Source organism: Tubulanus polymorphus, chromosome 3, assembly GCF_964204645.1.
Source record: "Tubulanus polymorphus chromosome 3, tnTubPoly1.2, whole genome shotgun sequence".
NCBI classification, from domain to species: Eukaryota; Metazoa; Nemertea; class Palaeonemertea; order Tubulaniformes; family Tubulanidae; genus Tubulanus; species Tubulanus polymorphus.
In genome coordinates this window covers 11,637,486-11,658,739 of record NC_134027.1, presented here as the reverse complement: position 1 = coordinate 11,658,739, position 21,254 = coordinate 11,637,486, and the positions used below count along the sequence as shown (strand labels likewise).

General features: G+C 36.4%; 2 protein-coding genes across 3 annotated transcripts in view; both read right to left on the bottom strand.

Annotated features, from left to right (window-relative positions):
- Positions 1-9,881, bottom strand: part of LOC141901475 (protein O-glucosyltransferase 1-like) — a 30,458-nt gene extending 20,577 nt beyond the window's left edge. The window contains exons 1-2 of the mRNA XM_074788738.1: positions 9,726-9,881; positions 8,375-8,465 (exon numbers count right to left, since the gene is read on the bottom strand). Of these exons, the coding sequence (XP_074644839.1) occupies positions 8,375-8,465; positions 9,726-9,858 (224 nt within the window). The 5' untranslated portion in view covers positions 9,859-9,881. The remainder of the gene's footprint in view (positions 1-8,374; positions 8,466-9,725) is intronic.
- A 578-nt stretch (positions 9,882-10,459) lies between these two features.
- LOC141901576 (store-operated calcium entry regulator STIMATE-like) lies at positions 10,460-18,741 on the bottom strand. Of its 2 annotated transcripts, XR_012618839.1 has the most exons (7): positions 18,305-18,741; positions 16,863-17,007; positions 15,901-16,022; positions 14,944-15,056; positions 14,740-14,823; positions 12,792-14,400; positions 12,683-12,701 (listed from the first exon to the last, which is right to left on the bottom strand). XR_012618839.1 is itself a non-coding variant. In XM_074788903.1 (6 exons), the coding sequence occupies exons 1-6, from the start codon at positions 18,465-18,467 to the stop codon at positions 14,143-14,145; spliced, it is 885 nt and encodes a 294-aa protein (XP_074645004.1). In that variant the 5' UTR covers positions 18,468-18,741; the 3' UTR covers positions 10,460-14,142. The 2 variants fall into 2 exon arrangements, 1 of the variants encoding a protein (XP_074645004.1); XM_074788903.1 differs by having other exon boundaries at positions 10,460-14,400.
- Positions 18,742-21,254: the final 2,513 nt, after the last annotated feature.

Sequence of the window (21,254 nt, the reverse complement as noted above, 5' to 3'; positions counted from 1 at the left end):
TCTCGGGCACAGACTCAAACTTCGAAATAACCATCAGCTATTTCCCATTGTATTTTAGATAAGTTGTATCTAGGACCAATAGCTAAATTCCGTCAAGACAACTTTTTGAAATTCGACCCCGTTCTTCAGTTATGAGGTCATCGTCGAGGTCATTTCGTTGAAGAATGCTGTTTTTAAAGCCTAGTTCTTGCACTAGGTGGCGTACCGGGCCCATTCTTTGCACTGCACAACTAGACCCCCATACAGAAATTGTACCCAAGTTTCATCAAGATCGATCCAGTATCAACGAAGCTAAGTTGCTGAAAGACAAACATACATACACTAGACGTAGACAGATAGAAAGTCTGAGAATATGGGTCTCATCAAAAATTTGAATTTTTGGTCTCCTGGAAACCCGCGAGCCAATGATGTGGTATATGCTCAGAAAATAAAACGCCGCGCCGATCCAGACTTTATTCGGCGGTATTATCTAGAAAATATCATGTTTTGCCAATATAAAACTACTTGTGTTTTATCTACTTCAATTAGATACTGAATTTAATAAACAAAACCGACAGTTGGTGACGAAACAATTCATTTTCTGACAGTGGAGGTTTGACTAAACTTCACCATCAGAGTAACAAAAATTTTTAAATGTATACTGAAGTCAATATCAGTCTACCAGTCGTACTAAATACTGTGTAAATATCAGACTCTCACTCGTACAGTACAATGTCCATGAATATATTTCTTGATATATTTTCCAATTTTTCCGAATTCCAATGGGCCCTGAAATTTCATTACATCTCGTACAATGAAGCTAGTATGCGGTACATGTATAAAATTCTGAATACAAAATATGTCAAAACCCTATGGGTTGGCTGGTTATATATTACCGCAGACCGGGTACCACAGACGTTCAACAAAATCTCAACAAATCTTATGACGCCATAAAAACTATTATAATAATGTTATAGCGGTACATTGATACCTATTATGCATTATTTAAGGGGTTTTGTGTTAGTCAATGTGCACTACATCATCATTATCGGCGTGTCAAAATAACAATCACAATTATGAATTTTGGTGTTTATTCCGTAATTAAATACATTTCATAATTCTTATTCTACTTTTGATAATCATTTTTAAGTCAATATATCAGGACTAGACTGGTTGTCGCTCAATTCAATTCAATTGTCGATATTCAATCCAAAATAGTTTTATTGATGCTTAATATTGTATAACTGATATTACATCATTTATTGTCAACAATACCAAGCAATGTATGCGTTATTTTACAAGGGTTTTCAAACTTTATCAAGTTAGTTCTATTGAACAACATTTTCCAGCCGCTATATTCCATGATTGCATGGTCGAATTGACAAGGATTACACAAGAATCAGTCTTAACTTCATTTTCGACTATTTTCTTGTTCGCGAGTTAAAGCTACGATTCGTGTTTACCTTGTAAAGTTTATCTAAGCGAAATGGTACTGATACCGATCTGACAGTCTTAATGAGTGAACATGTAGCAAGTAACCGCGTTATCTTTCAGTTTATCATTCATTACAAGAAGAAAGATGTATTCATAAGTCGCCAAGCACTGAGGAACGAAATAATTACCGGTCTATAAGAATTCTTCCGGACTACCGAGCAAACTTGCTATCGAAACTAAAACTACCTGCACCTGATTTGATCTCAAAACTGTGCTGCGCAGATTTTATTAGTAAACAAATAAAATCTATCTAACAAATATATAATGCGCACATGGCAAACTAATGATCAAGAACCATCTGGATGCCATCTCATCCAGTGTTCTACCGTCCTGCTATAGGCCTATATAACCGATATAACTATAAAATGATCAACGCATTTAACTTCAATACATGCAGACTACTGCTGAGAGTAGACAAACTTAAAAAAGGGGCATAATCCATGACAAATGAGGGGGTCTTAATTTTGAAAGTTAGGCCTAACTGCTTTTTGGTGCAATTTTCAAGCAATAGGCCTATATGAAGTCCTGAGACAAAGTGCTTTCTAGAAAATTAACTGCATTGAGATCTAGTTCCAGGCAATAAAGATAAAATCCTGAAGAATGGTGCGTCTATATGTTTAAAACTATCTGCCTCATCTTGTAAAAATGTGTCTTTTTCTACTGTTGGCATTGATATAGATGACTACAAGTGCCTTTCTTATATTTTTTTTTGGAATTGATGCACAACTGATTGTGCATTTTTGTTTAAAATCACCTGTCTCGTCTTGTAAAAATGTGTCCTTTTCTGCTTTTGGAATTAATACGGACGACTAAATGTGCCCTTTTTACTTTGGGAATAAAAAAATGAAAAATGGGCATGAATTTTCAAATAAACATAATGGTGATCGGCTGTATTTTCAGTTTATACACGTTTGTATGCAGCACTGTTCAATTTTTTGCGAAACAACAACTTAACACGATTACTGCCTTATGCGACCAGTCCCTGGTGCATTTCAGTTATGTGGCCGCATAATTCGGTTTTTATCACATGATGTCGATAAATTGAATGAATTTATCCCAGTTCGCAACATCGGCAAAAACGACAATTTTATTAACACCCGCGATGAGCTTGAAGCAGGAGAAAAGAAGCGCTGTACAGCCATCAACGGTCATGGAGGTACTATCTATGCCACTATTAAACTGCAATTCACAGCATTCATCAACAAGAAAACTAGTTTAAAAGTTTTGACACCTTAAAAGATAACACACATATTGGTAATATTGTCCACAATAGATATTAGGATATAAATCATATGATATTAAGGATCAGTTATGTTATTTTGAATATAAAGATAATTTTCATGTGTTCACAGAACTTTCAACCTTTTCAGATCAACCTACCTACAACAAGAAATCGAGTGAAAAATCAATGGCCTCATAAGGGGCAGAACTTCATGTCCTGGACACTCCTTTATTCCTTACTTGTTCTCTCAGGGCATAATCACACAGGGCATTAATATTGTGAACTGCATTATTTTTTACTCTGCAGGATGTTCGGCTAGCTATGAATGCAGCTCTAAACTAAAGAACAGCGAGGATTGGATGCGGACCATTTTCTCGTAGAGACATTTTTTAGATAGGAAATACTATTGACAAAAACATTCTAGATGGTGATTTTGACAAGCAGTAGTTAATGTTTGGAGTCAATACGAATCAGATTGTCAGGGTTCGTACAGATCAGGACACCCAGAATTCCCTGATCTCTTGATATTCTCTGATCCACGCAAGACAAAAAGCCTTGTAAAATGTTCCGCAAAAAGCCAATAATAAACATGAGAGTCAATCATTTCAAATACATAATCAGATACATTTATTTTCTGAATTAGTCTTATTTTTTGCCATGATAATACTTTGTGTACATTACACCTAACAGATGCCTAATACGGGCAAACATCGAAATTTACAAGTTTTTGGATTCTGAGAGTTCGGAAATCATATCATCAATCTTTGCGCCTCATCTAATATAATTTTGGATGTAGCCCGGTGGCTATTTGACTGAACTACAACACGGTTACTGTGCTCTTTCACACGGCTAACTTACTCCGCTTTTTTTGAGAATTCATCAGCTGAATTTGATAATGTAGTGGCCTATTCTGTCAGACTTCTCTTTTTAGATTTGAGAGTGTCAATTCGATCTACTAACAGTTTTTGCTTTTTTGAATTCTCACTACCTAGCTTTCTTTTTTCGTTCCTCTTCGAGGAAGGATTCATATTTTTGCCGAGCTGCACTAACTGGACATCATGAGTTGTCATGATAATCTTGAATTCATGGTACCACCAATTGAGCGCAGGGGTCAATAACTACCCGTTGGGCAGTACCAGTAAATGCTTTTTGCGACATTAATTTCTCTCATATTATGGAGAAACCACGTTCTACTCCAGCTTGTCCATGTGATAATATCAACAAATCACTTAAAACACCCCAAAGCTTTTCCTATGTCTTTTCCCTTGACATTAGTCTATAAAAGAGTGTATCTACGCAGCATTGATCACTGCTATAATCAAACAACTTAAATTCAGCGATGTTATATGGTACTTCATTATCTAGAAACAGTTCATACTGAGACTTGATTGTATCACAATCTTCTATATTCACTTTCTTCGAGTCTACAACTACCCTAAGAACTGTATCGAAAGAGTCTTTACATCCAGATTTTCTTTCTACGATTTCTTTTGGATTCAAGCATTTCATTGCTCGCTCAAGCAGCTGATATTTAGCAAGACATTTGTCTTGAAGTTTGCTGATTAATTTAAGCACGGCTGCTTTAAATTGCGAATGAAGTCTCTCTGACACTTTTTTCATAGATAATAATAATTTCAGTTCTCTGTTGGCTACAAATCCATTGTCAAACAACATGAGGAAGAACTTGATTTTCTTTTTCCGCGATATCAATACTGAATAGCTGAAATTCCCTTATTAGTTTCGAGCACAGATATTTTGATGACTGGAGACATAAATGATTTTCATCACGCAATATAGATCATCCGCCAAGAATGGCAGCATCGGTGATGGCACTGATATAGTGTAAGAAATGGCGTTATAACTGACAATAGTGATATAAACGACATAATTTTCCCATCAATAAGCGGATCTTTCAACATACGCACAATTGTTTTGTAGGAAATTGTGTCCGGATCTTTGATTTCCTTCTCGTTAACACTAGCTGCGATCACACGGAGACGATTTGGCCCGGGCCAAATTGGTATGGATTAGGCTCGGGCCAAATTTGAACCATGTCTAATAAGAGAGGGCGTTCACACGCAAACCATTCACTAGATACTAAACAATGCTCAAACAAAGCGAAGTGGATCATTTGCGGTGCCAGTTGCAATTCAAACGCAATCATTTGTCTGGTCACTGCTCTCAATTGTTGCCTCAAAAACTCCAATAATCACCGGCAAATACCTGCATTTCATTTCCTTTAAAATGGTGTACTGATTAAGTTAATCAAGCAAGGCACTGCAGAACTATATGATATTCAATCAAAACTTATGTTTCAAAAAATGAGCGCAAATTATCGCAACAATGGGGACCTCTGGGGACCGCAACAGAATGACGCCTAGAGACTGGAAACTTCTTTACTGGCGACAGAGTTCTATGTACAATACATGCTAGTGAAGTGGTACGCAATCTGGGTGCTTACTTTAAATTTGGTATGACCATGGATCATCGTGTTAAACGTGCTTAAAGTCAGCTGCTTTTGGCCTTTACAAAATAGGCAAAATTTGACCTTTTTTTCTATAATCCGATCACGGAAAGTTGAAGATCATTGTTTTATAGCCTAACTTCTAGACTTGATTACTGCAAAAGTCTGTTACTTGGAACAAGTCGGTACAATATCATAACGTTGCAGCTTATCCAAAACTCCGCTGCTCAACTTGTCGCAAGATCTAAAAGGTTTTATTCCATTACTCCTATATACAAGCTGAGCTACACTGGCTTCCAGTCTATAAACATATTGATTTTAAAGTTCTGCTCATGGTTTTTTAATTGAAAATTCAAATTCAAATAACTTTATTGACCCGTAACGTAAACATTTACATTCTAGGGATGAACACAATAAAGAGACAAAATATATACAAAGGAAAACACAGAATAGTACATACAGAATAAGAAATTATTGAATGATTTGGCATCAAGTTGTATTTGCGATCTAATCACATTACATAGGCTACACCTAACAGATCCTTACGACTGGATCTACTAATTCGATTTTACTAAATTATGTATCATTCAATACTCGATTTTATAGTCACTGTGCCTTTGTTTCAGCAGAAATTCCTCTTAGGCTAGAAAAAATAAATGCCTTGTTTCTGCTAAATACTTGACCAGGCCGGCCGCCTGTCTACCCTGTACATTAGAGTTACCACATTACTATTTTTTAAATCGTGATCAATTTTACCATACCACACCCGGCAGCTATAGAAATGAACTGATTACAAATTTTATTACATTTAACAAAAATCTTATTATATTTTACAAAAATTACAGGCCACTGCGGAGAAACGAGGTATCACTTTTGTTTAGCCTTAACCCTTTCAGTGCTGACTAATTGATACCTTATAGTGCTGGAGATAATTTGAATATTTTGAGAAATTCCACCCTAGTGTGTTGAATAACGCGAATACCACTTGCGTCTACACCGCGGCGCAGTGTATTGTTAGTTACTAATATTTCACTATGTTTGACAGGTGCTGCCATTTTTCAAGAGAGATAATTACTGATTACTAATTACATCAATACACCGCAGTGTGGTGTACTAGCAAAATCCATCACCGATTCATACACCGCACTGCGGTGTAGATGCACTGAAAGGGTTTAGGCAATAACTAAATTGACTGTTTCAATTTGTTCTTTATAGCCATGTCTATTTGTAAACTGCGCTGAAATGTATACGGAGCGCTGTATATAATAAATATATGTTATCATTCATATTATAACAAGTTAGAATCATATTTCTACACATTATGTAATGGAGAATAAACTGCTAACAACGTCGTTTTATTATCCCGATAGAAAAAAAAAATGTTTACGTAATCTACATAAAACATTTTCGCTAGCGCGTTACCACGAGTTATTCAAATAAACGATCGCAAACTATATATCTGCGATTCGTACCCGCTATTCATATTCATAAAACTGCCAAGCGACGATGTTTATTCGATAATAGAACATCGATTTTATCCTACGTTCAACAACACGAATGCGGCGACTTTAAACATAATGAATTTGTGATGTTTACAGAGCCTACAGGCGAACATGAACTATCGACTTACATTGCTCGCCGACTTTGAAAAATTTCAATACACTTCACTTCGTGCAAAATGCGGGTCGTATCGCTATCAGTTTTTTGATGAGTAAATGGATGAGTAAATGCCATGCTTTACAACCCGATGGAGCGCGGAGAATCGAGTAATTTTTTTCCAGTTCGACGGATAGTTCAAATAGCGTTAAAGGATACACCAGACACCACCAATGCCTCGTTATTCAATAGACAGTTGGTATATTTTCATCATTTCATGCCGCGTTAAAATATACGGCACAAAAAGAGATACGCAGTTTTTCACGATCCAGTGAATGGAAGCCAGGAATTTACGTAACAGGGCAATTCTGGCAAATTTTCCAGCGAAAAAGGTGTATTTTTTGTACAAAAAAGTTTGGAATTTCAAGACAAACTTTTGACCACGCAAACAACTTATGCTCGCTTCCCAATCGAAAATAATTCAGTCGATCATGATTTTCTGATGATAGCACATTCTATACTGATCTTATATGTTCTGCTAGAAAAAAATTAAAGGTATTGGGCAAGGATCGTTAATGTTATACTTAGGCCTATGGCCTAATTAACTTTCCTATTACAGGGTCCCTACAGATCGGTCATATAATTCGTTTTAAAGACGAAAATTTCAAATTCCGAAGAAGTGCCTGCATCACTTTCATATTCCAATTATCGTCGACTCCTCCTAAGTCAGTACTGTTTATCTTGGCAAACCATTAATACGGTTTTTTCATAAACAAATTTTTATCCTTTACACAACTAAACTCAATTTCTAATTCAGTAACCAACTAATTGGGGTAAATAAATGGTTTAGACGTAGTTTACAACTAAGCATTTCAAATTGCTTATTCCTCAAAATTGAAGGAGTTTTGGGCATTTCGCTCAAATCAACCTAAAGGAGTTTCAAGCACCTTTTAAAAGCATTTCCTGTTTAGAAGGAGTTTTTTAAGGCACCAAGGAGTAGTGAGGATCTTGTATCATATCACTATACCTTACTACATATTATGATGGATTACTTTATTGGTTAAATCACTATAGGCCTAGATCCCTTCTTACTAGAGCTTACTATCGGTTACTTCATTGCTTTACTATTCAATTGTATGGGTTACTCCACATTACTTCGATGCACTACTCTCGGTGGGTTTCTTCATATTTACACAAAGTTACTCCATATTTGTTTTCCTTACTCGCACTTATCAGATTAAAATATGATACTGTTCTACTAAAACATTTTCGTTACAGTACCATATATATTACTCCAAGTAAAAGTGTAATTGGCGTGTGATCGTAAAATAGGCCTAGGCAATTTGAGTAATATAAATAGTAAAGAAAATTTTTAATCAAAGATAATTTCTCTGAATAGAACAGTATTGTATTGTTTTTCATCCAATACTGTGGGTAAGGATAATCAATATGGAATAGTAACCCGTTGAAATATGGTAATCAATGTGTTGATATAAATTGAGCTTCAGGAGATTAAACCCAATATTCAATAGATTTACATCACGAAGTTGAAGGCACCCTTTTATTAAACGGAATTTGAAAATTGATGTTCTCATTAATTCTTTTAAATCATAACATACCTAGAATGGCAGTCACAATTTTCTGAGCTACATTCTACGTATTCCTGCAAGGCTTTTGCGATCTTAGCTCTATACGGTTTCCATCTGGCATCTAAAAAATGAGAAATTGGGAGTCAAGTAACATGAATTTGAGAATGTCACCAACTTTTTCAGAAAAGTAAGACGTGTGTAGGACATAACTGGCCAACTCGTACGAGAACCTGTTTTTTAAATCTTAATGTATTTAACTATCTATGTTCAACTTTTACCCTGTTTATCATTTCATATAGAATCTTGTTGGTATTTATTACAAAAAATTTAAAAAAAACACTACATGTGTAACCATATCATCAGAAAAAGGATTTTTCACACTAGAAGTCAAAAATATATTCTATTACCGGTCATCCTTATTACCGAGATGACGTATTTTACCGAGATCAACCGAGATGAGTTGAAATATTACATATTTATTTATTCCTTATCGATTTTAACACTTGAAATCATATCATATCAGTAATAAATACCTGGCTGGAGTCATATTTTACATATTTTGTCGAATATTTTTGTAGAAAAATAACTTTTAACTTTACCGAGATGAGATCGTCGATCGATCAAATTCAATGAAATTTTATTGCTAACCGCGATTACGTATTTGAAGTCAAAATTTATTTTACAAAATATCCGGAAAAATATGACTTAACTATAACTTAATATATAAATTAACTATAACATATTTATTTATTCCTTATCGATTTTAACACTTGAAATCATGTTATATCAGTAATAAATACCTTCTAGTCTTATTTTACATATCTTTTTATTCAAAAAAATTTTGACTTCCAATACGTAAACTCAGTAAGCAATAAATTTTCATTGAATTTGATTGATCGACGATTTCATCTCGGTAAAGTTAAAAGTAATTTTTCTACTAAAATATCCGACAAAATATGTAAAATATGACTCCAGTAGGCATTTATTACTGATATAATATGATTTCAATTGTAAAAATCGATAAGGAATAAATAAATATGTTATATTTAATTTCATCTCGGTTCATCTCGGTAAAATACGTCATCTCGGTAATAAGGATGCCCGCTATTACCTGAGTCGCAAAAGGAAAATTCATGCTTTTTTGCTTTTGATGTTGAACAGGGCTTTATTCAAAAATCAAAATAGGAAAAATTAGTTTTTTAAGTAAGTGCGATGAACAGCTTGTAAAAATGCAGGGAAAATATTTCCGCAATAATAGGGTACGAGTTGACCTGCTACCAGACAGAAAGACACGAGTTCAACAAAAAAGAGGCTGCACTGCAGGTGTGAGTTTGGGAGAATATTTCAATTTCTTAATTCCAGGGCTCATGACAGTACTTACCAAGACGATATTTTGCTTTCTCATTTTCGACTTTATTTGATGCCGTACATGTACCTTGCCCACATTCGTCGGGAGTAACGTTAGCGATTGATAATCCGGCGAAAAGAAACAAAATCCAACTTGAGCATGCCATTTCCGGGATGTATCTAAACAACATCGCTTTCTCGCCTCCGTTTAAAGGAACTAAAGAAAATTTGTTGGGCGGCGAGTGTATTAATTTCTGCGGGCGCCGGTAATCTAGGGAACGACTAATACGCGAATAATATCTGCGCGATAGCTCATGATTCTAGAATCTCGAAGTTTGCCATCAATTTTTCTTACGCTTCGACCCTTCTACAGACCCCGCCCATAGCTGGGACTGAAATGTAACCGGTATAAACAAATACGGCTATAACAAATACGGAAGTTCTCGGTTACTTTCACTTTGACAAAAAGTACAAACAGCCTAAAATATTTTTATCATTCAACCGATTTGAATGCGGGATTACCGGACCGGTGTCAGCAATACCTTCCCAGCCCTTATCCACGCCCCTTACTAAACAGATCTCAGGATAAGGATTAGGGTCAGCAGCCCAATCATGAATGACTCTCCACCAATCAGTCAATCTATTTTTGGAGGCCTTAAACACACTTATTCTATGTCAACTGTATAAAACATTTAGCAAACACCACTGAAAAAATGATTTAAAAAAAAAAGATTTTAAAAGTCAAAAGTATGAATTCAACACACTCCAGAATCATGATTTATTAAAACTTTTATACAAATTAAATGCACAAGCAATAAATTACAATTAGTTACCAGTACAATAATTTTGTCAAGCACACTGTTGTCTGTTAATATACGATGTTACATGATGTATATACATGTAATTTGTCACAAATCGATGGCCGACTTAGTCAGGTTCCATATGCCCTTTGAACAGCAGGCAAGCTGTATTCATGAAAATGAACAAGAGTCTCCGCAATAAGACTATCCAATCAATGTTTGAATGAGCAGTGGCCCATGGGGGGTTTAATTTCCATGAAAGTGGAACTTTTGTATGGCGCACACACAAGTCTTTAAATTGAGTACTGCCGCAGTCAGAATATACTTATGAAAATTAGTTGCATGAGCAATTATAGTGTTTGACATCAGGGTGTAAAACAGATTTACCCGATATAAGGTCAATGAAATTTTGCTTTGATTCTCAAACTTCATTGGCCGACATCTGGGTGGACCATCATTGACAAGTGGGGTAGGGATTCTTTCAAAACCCCTTAATATCGGCCTGTTGCGCAGAACACATGAAAGAAATACAATCATCATTTCAAAACATGAACTGAAAAGGTTGTTACTATTACTATATAATACATTTGCTTTTTGTATTGCATACGTTTTACATAAAAACACGTTCTCTACTACGTTTCGCACAATCGATTGATGATCGTTGACAAATGATAAAAAAATATAATACGTAAAAAAATTCTTATTATTCATATCTCAATCTAACAATTCAACCATATTTGGTGACAACACCGAATTCGAGCAGTTTATCAAAAACTACTGATCGGTGTTTCCAGTTTGATTTTTGTGTTACTAACAATTTCAAGATAATGGAGATTAATAAGCCTTTCACATACATGGTAGAGTAGACACCGCCTGCCTTGGATCTGGCGAGACCAATGGCTTTTTTGTTCGAGGCATTGGGAACGACCATGGGTCATCACATGAATTTGAGAAAAATGTCAATAATTTTGTCTGAGGCACGCAACAACCTGAAGCACATGGCCGTGTTTGAAGTGGAGTCTAATGTAGCAAATACATTCAGATTCCATCTTCAATAAGGACTGACAGCACAGTGGACTCCACTAGCCTCGGATCATAATAGAGCTCGGTGAATTTCTGAGCAACAATGAAAAATCAGCATCACTTAATTTGGAGTTGGAATATTTCAGTCAAAGTCTAAGTCACTTAAGTCATGTCTTTTTTTTTAGACCTTAATTTTATTTCCAAGTCTATTTACTTGCACGTCACTATTTCGACGTCATCAACATGATCGTCCCCACTACGATGACGTAAGCGTTTGACTGTACAGCCAAAGTTCGTTATAATGCCATCGTTTTTAACGCCAGGTTCTCTCTTAACGCCAACATTTTTTCGATAGTAAATTTGCTCAATTGATCTCCAAATTCAATATCATATTATATTACGCACTATACAATTCGAACAATCAGTTCCATGGCAAGCGGAGTGTATTGTATTTCATAAGATTGGAACCAAACTTCAATCAATGTAGTCAGTATTCCATTTTCACTTAAGTCTTGCCGGACGATCCTTTATTTCACTGATGTACACAATGCGAGCTTTATTTATTCAAGTGTACTGAAGATATGCACAAACATCTAAATCAATAACAGCATTTGTCAGCCAATCAATACAACCCACTAAAACAAAGTCATAATCAAAACAAACATGCTGGGAATATCATTATTCCAACTGAACTCTGATTAATGAAATTATTTTTTTAACCTGAATTTGCATATATAGTGGGTTTTAATTTAATTATGTACAGGTTCAGCCAAATTCAGGGATGGATCTGGGGTGTGATTCAGGCAGGGGCACAACCACGAAATAGGGCATATCATATAATTAAAAGGGCACTCGGAAAGAAAGCTCATCAGAAAATATAAACTCATTCATAGAAATTCAGAGAACAACCTAGCCTAATCAACTTATACTTTAAGGTATCATTTTGTTATTATTCCTTTTCCTGAAAAAATTCAGGTAATCCGGCATCTTTAGGATGGGTGCACATCCCCCTGCACCTCCCCTTGGAAACGCGCCTGTAGTTTTTTATCTCGGGCTTGAGTTTTTACATTGTAACCAAAGGGCGACAACCTAAGACGTAACATATGCACTTAAACCAAACAATAACATTATTGGTATAATCAGTGACAATAAATGAGGAGTGATACTTACATTCATGCTACACACAGCTGTGAGAAAGAATAACAAAGCCAGCCAGATATTTCCAGTTTTTTTTCATGGCACGGTAAAAAACTAGTAAGGTTAAAGGAATCACTTACGATAAAGCGTTAATCCTAAAGCCAGGCAGAAATCTTCAATCTTTTTCCGGACAAAACTACTACCATTAGGCGAACCGCAAGGATAAAATATAAGAATAAGGATGTTTGATTCTTACAGACGTTGTAAAAAACTAGGGTCTTGGTTTGTTTCGTGGAATCATTACAATTAGAGAGAATTAGTTCCCAAACGCATGCCACCATATATAAACACCATTCATTCTCATAAGGATATGGCAAGATCGAAAGGGTAATACGGTGTGGTATCTTAGGTAGCAAATTGAGCCGCTTCAAAGAATTCCATTATTTTTCATTGTACGCCGTGTAGGCAGCATTCCATAACTGCGTTCACAATAAGCATAATGAACGTAACGAGAACGATCACATTCTTTTAAAATTGCAGCAGCACTGAAGCAGACAATATTGAAAAATATATGGTAGAATTCATGACCATTACAGACACGATTTTGGCTCATTTTATGAGGTGTAAAGCATCGACTTGAGTCGAAGGTTCATCACCTAAGATCAAATGAAATCCCTGAGCAAATTTCACTATGTGACTACATACTTAGGCCGATAAACAAACAAAACTTTTGACTTTTGACATACATTACCAGAACTGCAAATATTTCAAGCTCACTCAAAAGCTTGATCGTAAACCAACAAATAATACTTGAAACCACTAGGTACCATCTTACCATGTCTCAACAACAGAAAACCAGAGTCAAATATGATATTTTAGGACCATTAAAATTTGTCAGATAAACCTTATACAGCAAAACTTGGTTAAGTTGTCACATCTAAGAAGTCATTACTTCTAAGTCCCAATTTGTGATCATAAGTTTGACTGTATCGGCCAAACAGGCCAGGAAAATATTTCAACAATAATCGCTATCTGCGTCGATCAGATTTCACATTGGTATTTCAATACAGTTGTCACTTAGGTAAAAAAAAATTTATCTCTATGGATTTTTTCGATAAAAAAATCTACAATAGAACCTTGTTACAACGAACTACAGGGGACCGGATTAATCCATGCCTTTTTGTCACCGATAGTTGGTGGAATCACGTGTCTAATTGCTTGAATGAGACAAAATTCTTAGTTTCATCATCACGTCCATGTTTGTTATAAAGTGGTTCCACTACTTTATGAAATTGGGCCCAAAAATCACTCGTCGATCAACCGCATAAAAGATTACCGGTATACTATATCTAAGAATAATCATGCATATAATTTAAACATTTCAATCTAAAATATTCGTATCATGCATCGGTTAATCGATAACTTCCCTTCGATATGATTGAACGCCCGAGAGCGTTTATTATTAATCGGGCTCAATAGTCAAATGAGCAATTAAGATATGGCCAAATTTTGAAGTAGCTGGTACCGATCGGACGATCGGGAATCGACGCTCGCGTGATTGTCCTCGTCGACGGAGAGCAGGACATCCGAGTCGGAGTCCTCGACTTTGTCCGTTTTGTCGTAGCATTTCACTTTGTCGGCCGCCTTGTAATATTTCACTTTCGACGATGCGTCGTTTTTGTTCGATTTCGAAAGGCGTTGCTTGACTTTTTTCATGAGGAAGTTGTCGATGACCCAGAATATAATCGCCTGGAAAACGCGAAAATTATTTTTGATTGATTGATTGATATCTTAGTTACATAGAATATACACAATAATAAAGAGCATTTTTAATTTTTAGTAGCAGTTTTCAAACTTTTCCTTTTTCTTTATATCCCTCAACCTATCCAGGCGTCCTAGTCCATTTAAATGACAATCCATATCAAATTCCAGTGATTTTCCATTATTTTACCCGACAAATATTGGCAATTCCCCATTACTTACCATAATTTGACCAAATATTCATTCAATAATTGATTTAGGCTTATAGTAATTTATACGGACTGATGCTTCAACCTCCCAGCCACTCTGACTATCAATGGTACTTACATTTACAATAAGAGGCACAATAAACATCACGATGACCAGTTCTAACTTTGGATTTTTGATTGGTGACATGATAAATTTGCGAAACTAGGAAGATATAAAAAATAACAAATTGCTTGAAGAACTGAAGCTCCAAAATATCTCCGAGATTCACAGAGCTGACTTAAAGAGGTATTTCGAGTTAAACATTTCATTTTAAGATCATACCTTTTTCCAGAAACTGAATTGGACAAGAAGAGTCATAAGGATCTTCTCGACTAGCATGACTAAAATATAAAGACCACACTGACCTATCCAAGCACTACATTGAGGAGGACTACCTGCAATGATACAGAGATTTTATCATAATCTTACAGTTATAAGCACTTAACGAGCTTTAGACAACAGGTTACTAAGGTAGCTCTCAAAATAAGGTTATTCTATAAAGTGTACCCGAAAGATCATCAGGTTTTAATTAGTAAATTTTCTATTCATTCTCAAGGCACCTGACTCAAAATAGCAAGAAATATACGAGCCATGAGAAAGATATCTGACTTTTTATTACGCGGATCCATCATCAACAGAAGGGGTGTACACTTTTGAAATTTAAGGCCTTTTTCCAAGCTTAGCGGCGATTTCGTGGCTCACATAACACTAACTACGAGTTGTTAGAACTTCTTTAACTAATTGCCACTAGAAAATTTTGATATTCTTCTCAGTTGTTAAAGCTTCATTTTGACATATCTTCCAAAAAACATTCAGTCCGGCACTTTTGGAGATGGAATTTTCAAGGGACCTCAAGGTTTTGGGGGGGGGGGCGTCCTGACCCCCACATTTTGTAATCAAGCAGTTATGGCCTATTAGAAGTTATGAGAAAATGGGGATTGATCATAATTCACATGTAGAAGTAGAATGTCTGAATGGGGTAAGTACTGGTTGGCTACGAGTAATTTTTCCCAGTGGTCCAATTAAGGTAATACATGTACAGTAAAATCTCCCATAATGAATACCTCTCATATCATAACAAATGCTCTTTTTCCAAATGATTTTGAACCAACATTATCTTAGCTCATTTTCAAGTGAGAGAACCTCTTTACAATGAACACCTCTCAACAAATTTTTTTTTGGAACTAAATGAACCTATTACCCCTCGAGAGGAAAAAAACAGTGTGAAAATTTTCTAACCGTATTCTCCGAATTTCAACGATTCACAGCCTTTTTTCGTCACGATATACGTAGCTATCTTGAGCCCGATGTATATAACCAGCAGTCCAATAGTCGAATCTAAGAGGAAGCTCACGACGTACCTGTCAAACATTTATCACTTATCATTAGTCAAATTAAGATTCTTACTTAGCAAGGATTCGAAAACTGATGGCACCACGAGATGCTCATAGTTTCAAAATGCAGCCCTAAGTAGACTGGCTGTACAGCGGGCATCCTGTGTATCGGAATGTGGCATCATCATGACCACCAAGTTACAACTGTAAAACAAGGCCCAGTCGCACAGTCATGGTTTGAATTAAGACCAGTCTACGACCATCTTATATCTATACCAAACTTAACAATTAAAGGCAGATCTTAAGATTAAAGACCACTTCTGGGCTAAAGTCATGACTGACTTTGGTCCTCCATAGTGCCATCAGATTCAAATCCCTACTGAGGGAATAAGCAATTTAGCGGTACTGAAATAAATCCATAATCTATCCGTAATCTATGATTACCGAAAAACCCGATACAAAAACCGTTTTTATCTAAATAAACTCTGTAAACACTTGCATTAGACAGTTGAAAGAGTCGCCTTAAAAATAGAGTGTTGCTGCAATGGTGCCCATGGATGTGGATCCACAAAGCTGCCATTTCGAAACTCAATCCAACTCGCTTCGTTGAGGTGGTTTCCTGTGATAATCATGTTGGTAACTCATCTAACCGGTTGATAAATGAGCAGAGCATTATAGGGTATGGTAGAATAGCTGGCAATATGATGACTACATGTGCGAGTTACTTAAATGAAAATGCCGCGGAAATGCCGCGGACTATTTTGTCAGCATTGACGATGTAATGTTAACAATGAAACATCAAATCCAATTCATAAGCTGTATATTAGCCTAAGCATATTTCGACATGTCGATTGCATTCCAACTCACCAAGTGCACGGATCACCTTGGAACATATCAGCGAGGAAAACATTTGAAAAATGAATCACAGTTGCACCAAAACCTTGTTTAGATGTGTCGAAGAACCATATCAACCACGGCCTTCGTTCGTACTTAGGTTCACAAAATCTTTTAGCTGTAGAAAAACAATCATCTTTTAGACAATGTTGGGAATAAATCTATCAGACTGCAAGTATTCTGAATGCAACCTATAAGCCAAGAACCTACTCAGCTAGAATTGTTGCGTTGTTTGCAAAAAAAACCCTGGCCTTTTTAGGCAAAGTTTTAAAATTCACATCTAGTCTATCAATAAATAATATTACCAGTGCCCGGTATTTGCAATTTTTGTGTGCATATTGAAATGCTGTAGGTAAACAGAATTTGCATTGGAGATTATGGAACTTTTTCAGAATTTTACCCCTTCCCTGCACACACCCCAGTTAACGAAGCAAACGCCTAACTTACACAATCATATACAAAGACAGAAATTGTGGTCATATTACGCCAGAGCATTTTAAAATGCTATAAAAGAATAAGGTTGAGGTAAGTGTGAGGTAAGTCATGTGAGGTAAGTCTAATATCATAAGATTTTAGAATCAATTAGGGTTAGAGCTTCTTAACCCTTTCAGTGCTGACTAATTAATACCCTATTGTGCTGAAGAAAATTTGGGAAAATTCCACCCTAGTGCATTGAATAACAGGAATAGCACTTCAATGTGTCTACACCGCAGTATCGTTAGGTACTAATATTTCACTATTTTTGACGGGTGCTGTCATCTTTGTATAGAGATAAAAACTAATTACATCAATGCACCACAGTGCAGTGTAATAGCAAAATCCATCACCGATTCATACACCGCATTGTGGTGTAGACGCACTGAAAGGTCAGATAGGGTAATGACAGGAAGGTAAAAATTTAGTATCTAGCATTCCTGGGAATGTCTATGGACCTGAGTCAAGTTTCATGAAAAATTTATAACAGCTACACCTAATCTGCATCGATCGATCTGCTGTCTGTACCCATCCGCTCAGACGATCACCTAAGAATGGTGAACATATTTTGAACAAATGGCGAATGTCTGTCTAAAATTGATGCTTCAGACATGACATTATTAATTCATTTTCAAAGAAAAATGTCTTGGGTACTGCCAGAGAGGATGGCAACACCTGGGTGAACATGTTTTGGGAAAGTGGTGAATATCCGTCGGACATCCTGAGGTGTGTGAACTGACAACAGGTTTGAAATTAAGTGTGGTGAATTGATGTCATCATTGAAGCTGCCGATAAGTAACTAATAAACCGAACATTTGAGTTTTCAACGAAACTGGGCCCAGAGCAGAGATCAGATTACAGATTTATGAAAATATTATGAAATCAAACCATGGTCCGATCGCTGAATGAACTAAATTTTCATCTCTTATGCCACAACTTACCGATAAGCGTTGTAAATGCAATAAAAGCTAATACTGCCTGGACAAAAAGTCCGAGGCCGCCAGTCAGGGCACCAGGCCCGCAGTGTAAACCGGCCAGTCCATCCGTAATATTCAACTTTACAACACTGACATCACTGGGACTGTTCGTTGTAGGTTTACTCATTTTGAGTCGTCGACGCCTTCCCCCTTTCCTTGTCAACGACTGTCGACTGTAAATTACTGTATGTTGTATGTAGTTAGTAAACAAATAAAACGAACTTTTTGAAGGTAACTTTTCTTCTTGATTTTAATGCTACACCGATTTTTCCGAACTGAAAACGACGTATACTGCAGTAGTCCTCTGTATTAACATTCTTCCGTAAAGAATAAACACGAGAATTACCGACTAAAGTCCAGTTAGTTCTCAAAAATTCACCGCATTCTCTCCATTTTTGACATTTTACAACCCGGAAGTGATTTATTTTTACATTAGTTTCAATTCAATTCAAAAACCTTTTATTTACTTCTTTTGGATTTTAAATCCACATAGCACGAAACGCACAAGACCAATCGATCGAAACATTATATTCAACACATAAACCACACTATTTTACATGAACCAGAGGGAATAACATAAGTAAATATCAAATAAAAAATTCAAACTACATTTGCGATAACAATTCAAATCAATGTTCACCTTTATTGATCCGCCGCGTTTCCCATTCCCAGCGTATAAACAAATGTTGTCCAAAAGCTTGATAACTAAGAGATTTATCGACGGGGTACAAAAACAATACAAATTGATTTAAAAAGTAAAAACTAACGGAGGCAATGAAGATTGATGATGAAAATTCACTAAAAACGAAATCTGACTTTTAGGGTCTAAAGGGAGAGATGTAAAGCGTTTTTATGGGCAATTCTAAATTTAATAAGATGGACGTCTTGATCTAAAGCTACCAAGGTCCTCGAACAGATTACAAGGATGGAACCAGGATGGAAATCATTGCTATAATTTTATGATATTAAAAATATGAACTTTCTGATTTATCGTCGTGCGCATGCGCAGTGCATTATTCGCTGCCATTTTGGAAGAAGAATTTTGAGAATATTTCAGCGCAAAAATACCGCAAATTATCAACGAAACAAAAATAGTCGGTAAGATTTGCTTTATGTCGCTTGTTAGAACTGGACCTTGTCGACGCCGTGGTATATTTTTTTCGGTTTTGCTTTTTTGTTTTGTAGGTGAATTTTGTGTTGAAAATTTAGTAGTTTTACATTGCGTAGGCTTTTCGATAGTTGAGTTGAGATTTATGTAAATGCGGATACGTAGAAAATATGAATCAACAACTTCATGAATGATCGAAAGTGTTCTTTACTTTTTGCATATACTGGACCACTTTATGTGAGACTTATGTAAAAACATGAAAATTTGCCCCATTTACTTTGACAGTTAATAATGTCAGCAACAACAAAATCTGAAAAATGAGCACTTTTTGTGCATACCTAAATCAATTTCACAATAGGGTCCAATTTTTGGGTAGAGTCCAATTTCACAAAAAAGTTTAATCCATCTGATTTCTTCATTAATTGAGTTTATCTTGAATTGTAGTTTAACTTTTTTCTATGATCCAAATTAGGCCTGGCCTTGTGGAAAAAGATATTTTTCTGTCAAAAAGGGGCTTTGGTTGCCTACTTGAACATGATTACCGGTAGACCTAACTCAAATTTGTTAGTTAATTTTCAATGACATGAATTTTAATTGATGTAGGTATTATAAAAATGAAAAGGCCGTTAGATAAGGGCTATGAATTTTGCTTTTCTTAATGCATCTTTCACCTATTTGACCATTTGGCACAGATTAGAGGAAGATTTCAACTAGCCTTTCAAATAATTAGGGCTAAAATTGGGGTTTAAACCCATCGCTAGCAGGATGTAGTTACACAGTTGTGTAGTTCTAACTCTGGGCGCAGTTAAATAAAAAAGTTGAAACTAAAATTTTGTATTTTAGTTGCTATTTGAAATTAGGCATGAAATGACTCAAATTTTTTTTCATTCAAAAGGACAAATATTTTGGGCAATGGGGCAAAAGATTTTGAGAATCTAACCATAATTTGTGATGCATGAAAATTTTCACGGAAAAAGACCCTAGCATCATCCCTAATCAGGCTGCTATTGAGCTGTTTAATTAGGCTAATTGAATCAGGCTAATTATACAGTTTATGTCAACTGTCATATTCTTTGCACTGAAATTTCAAGATCAGCATTGATCATTTCTGATTGTTTTTCAGGTGTTTTTCCGTAAAGTGACATGAATAGATAGAATGGATAAAAAGAAAGGGCTACCCTCAAGCGCTCAGGGCAGTAGCTCAAACCCGGAGTTTATCGCAACGGACTTTACTCGACCTATTTTGCCCGCCGTGCCGCCACCGTTGCCGCCAGCCTCCTCGCAATCGGCGCTGAAACACGGTATCAACATCAGCCTATCGTCGAGCGGCCTCGTTACGAATAGCACGGCGGGAGGTTCATCGGCTAACTCGCCGCGCGCGAATCCCAGTCCGATTTCGGCTAGCCAACCGTTCCCGGTTTCGAGCGCCGTTCAACAACAAGGAGTACCCATTCAAAACCTCGTCAGTCATCGCATGACGACGACGTCGCCGTTCGCGATGGCCGGCGTCAATCTACAAATACCAACCGCGCACGGTCAAGTACCCATGAAAACTATGCAGACCGCTAGTCAAATGCAAGCATTTAACCAGTTGTCGGGAATACACCAAACTAGTTGCGGAAACAGCGGCTTTCCGACGCAAGTTATTACCGGACAGTTCCCGACGTTCTTGACAGCGATTCCGCAACAAAGTCCGGTGGCCGGTGGTGGCGGCGCGCACCAGCAACCGCGCTTTCAATTCATTCCCGCTCAGCCGGGACAGTTTCAGCCGGGCACTGTGATATTGCAGAACACGCAGCAGGGCGC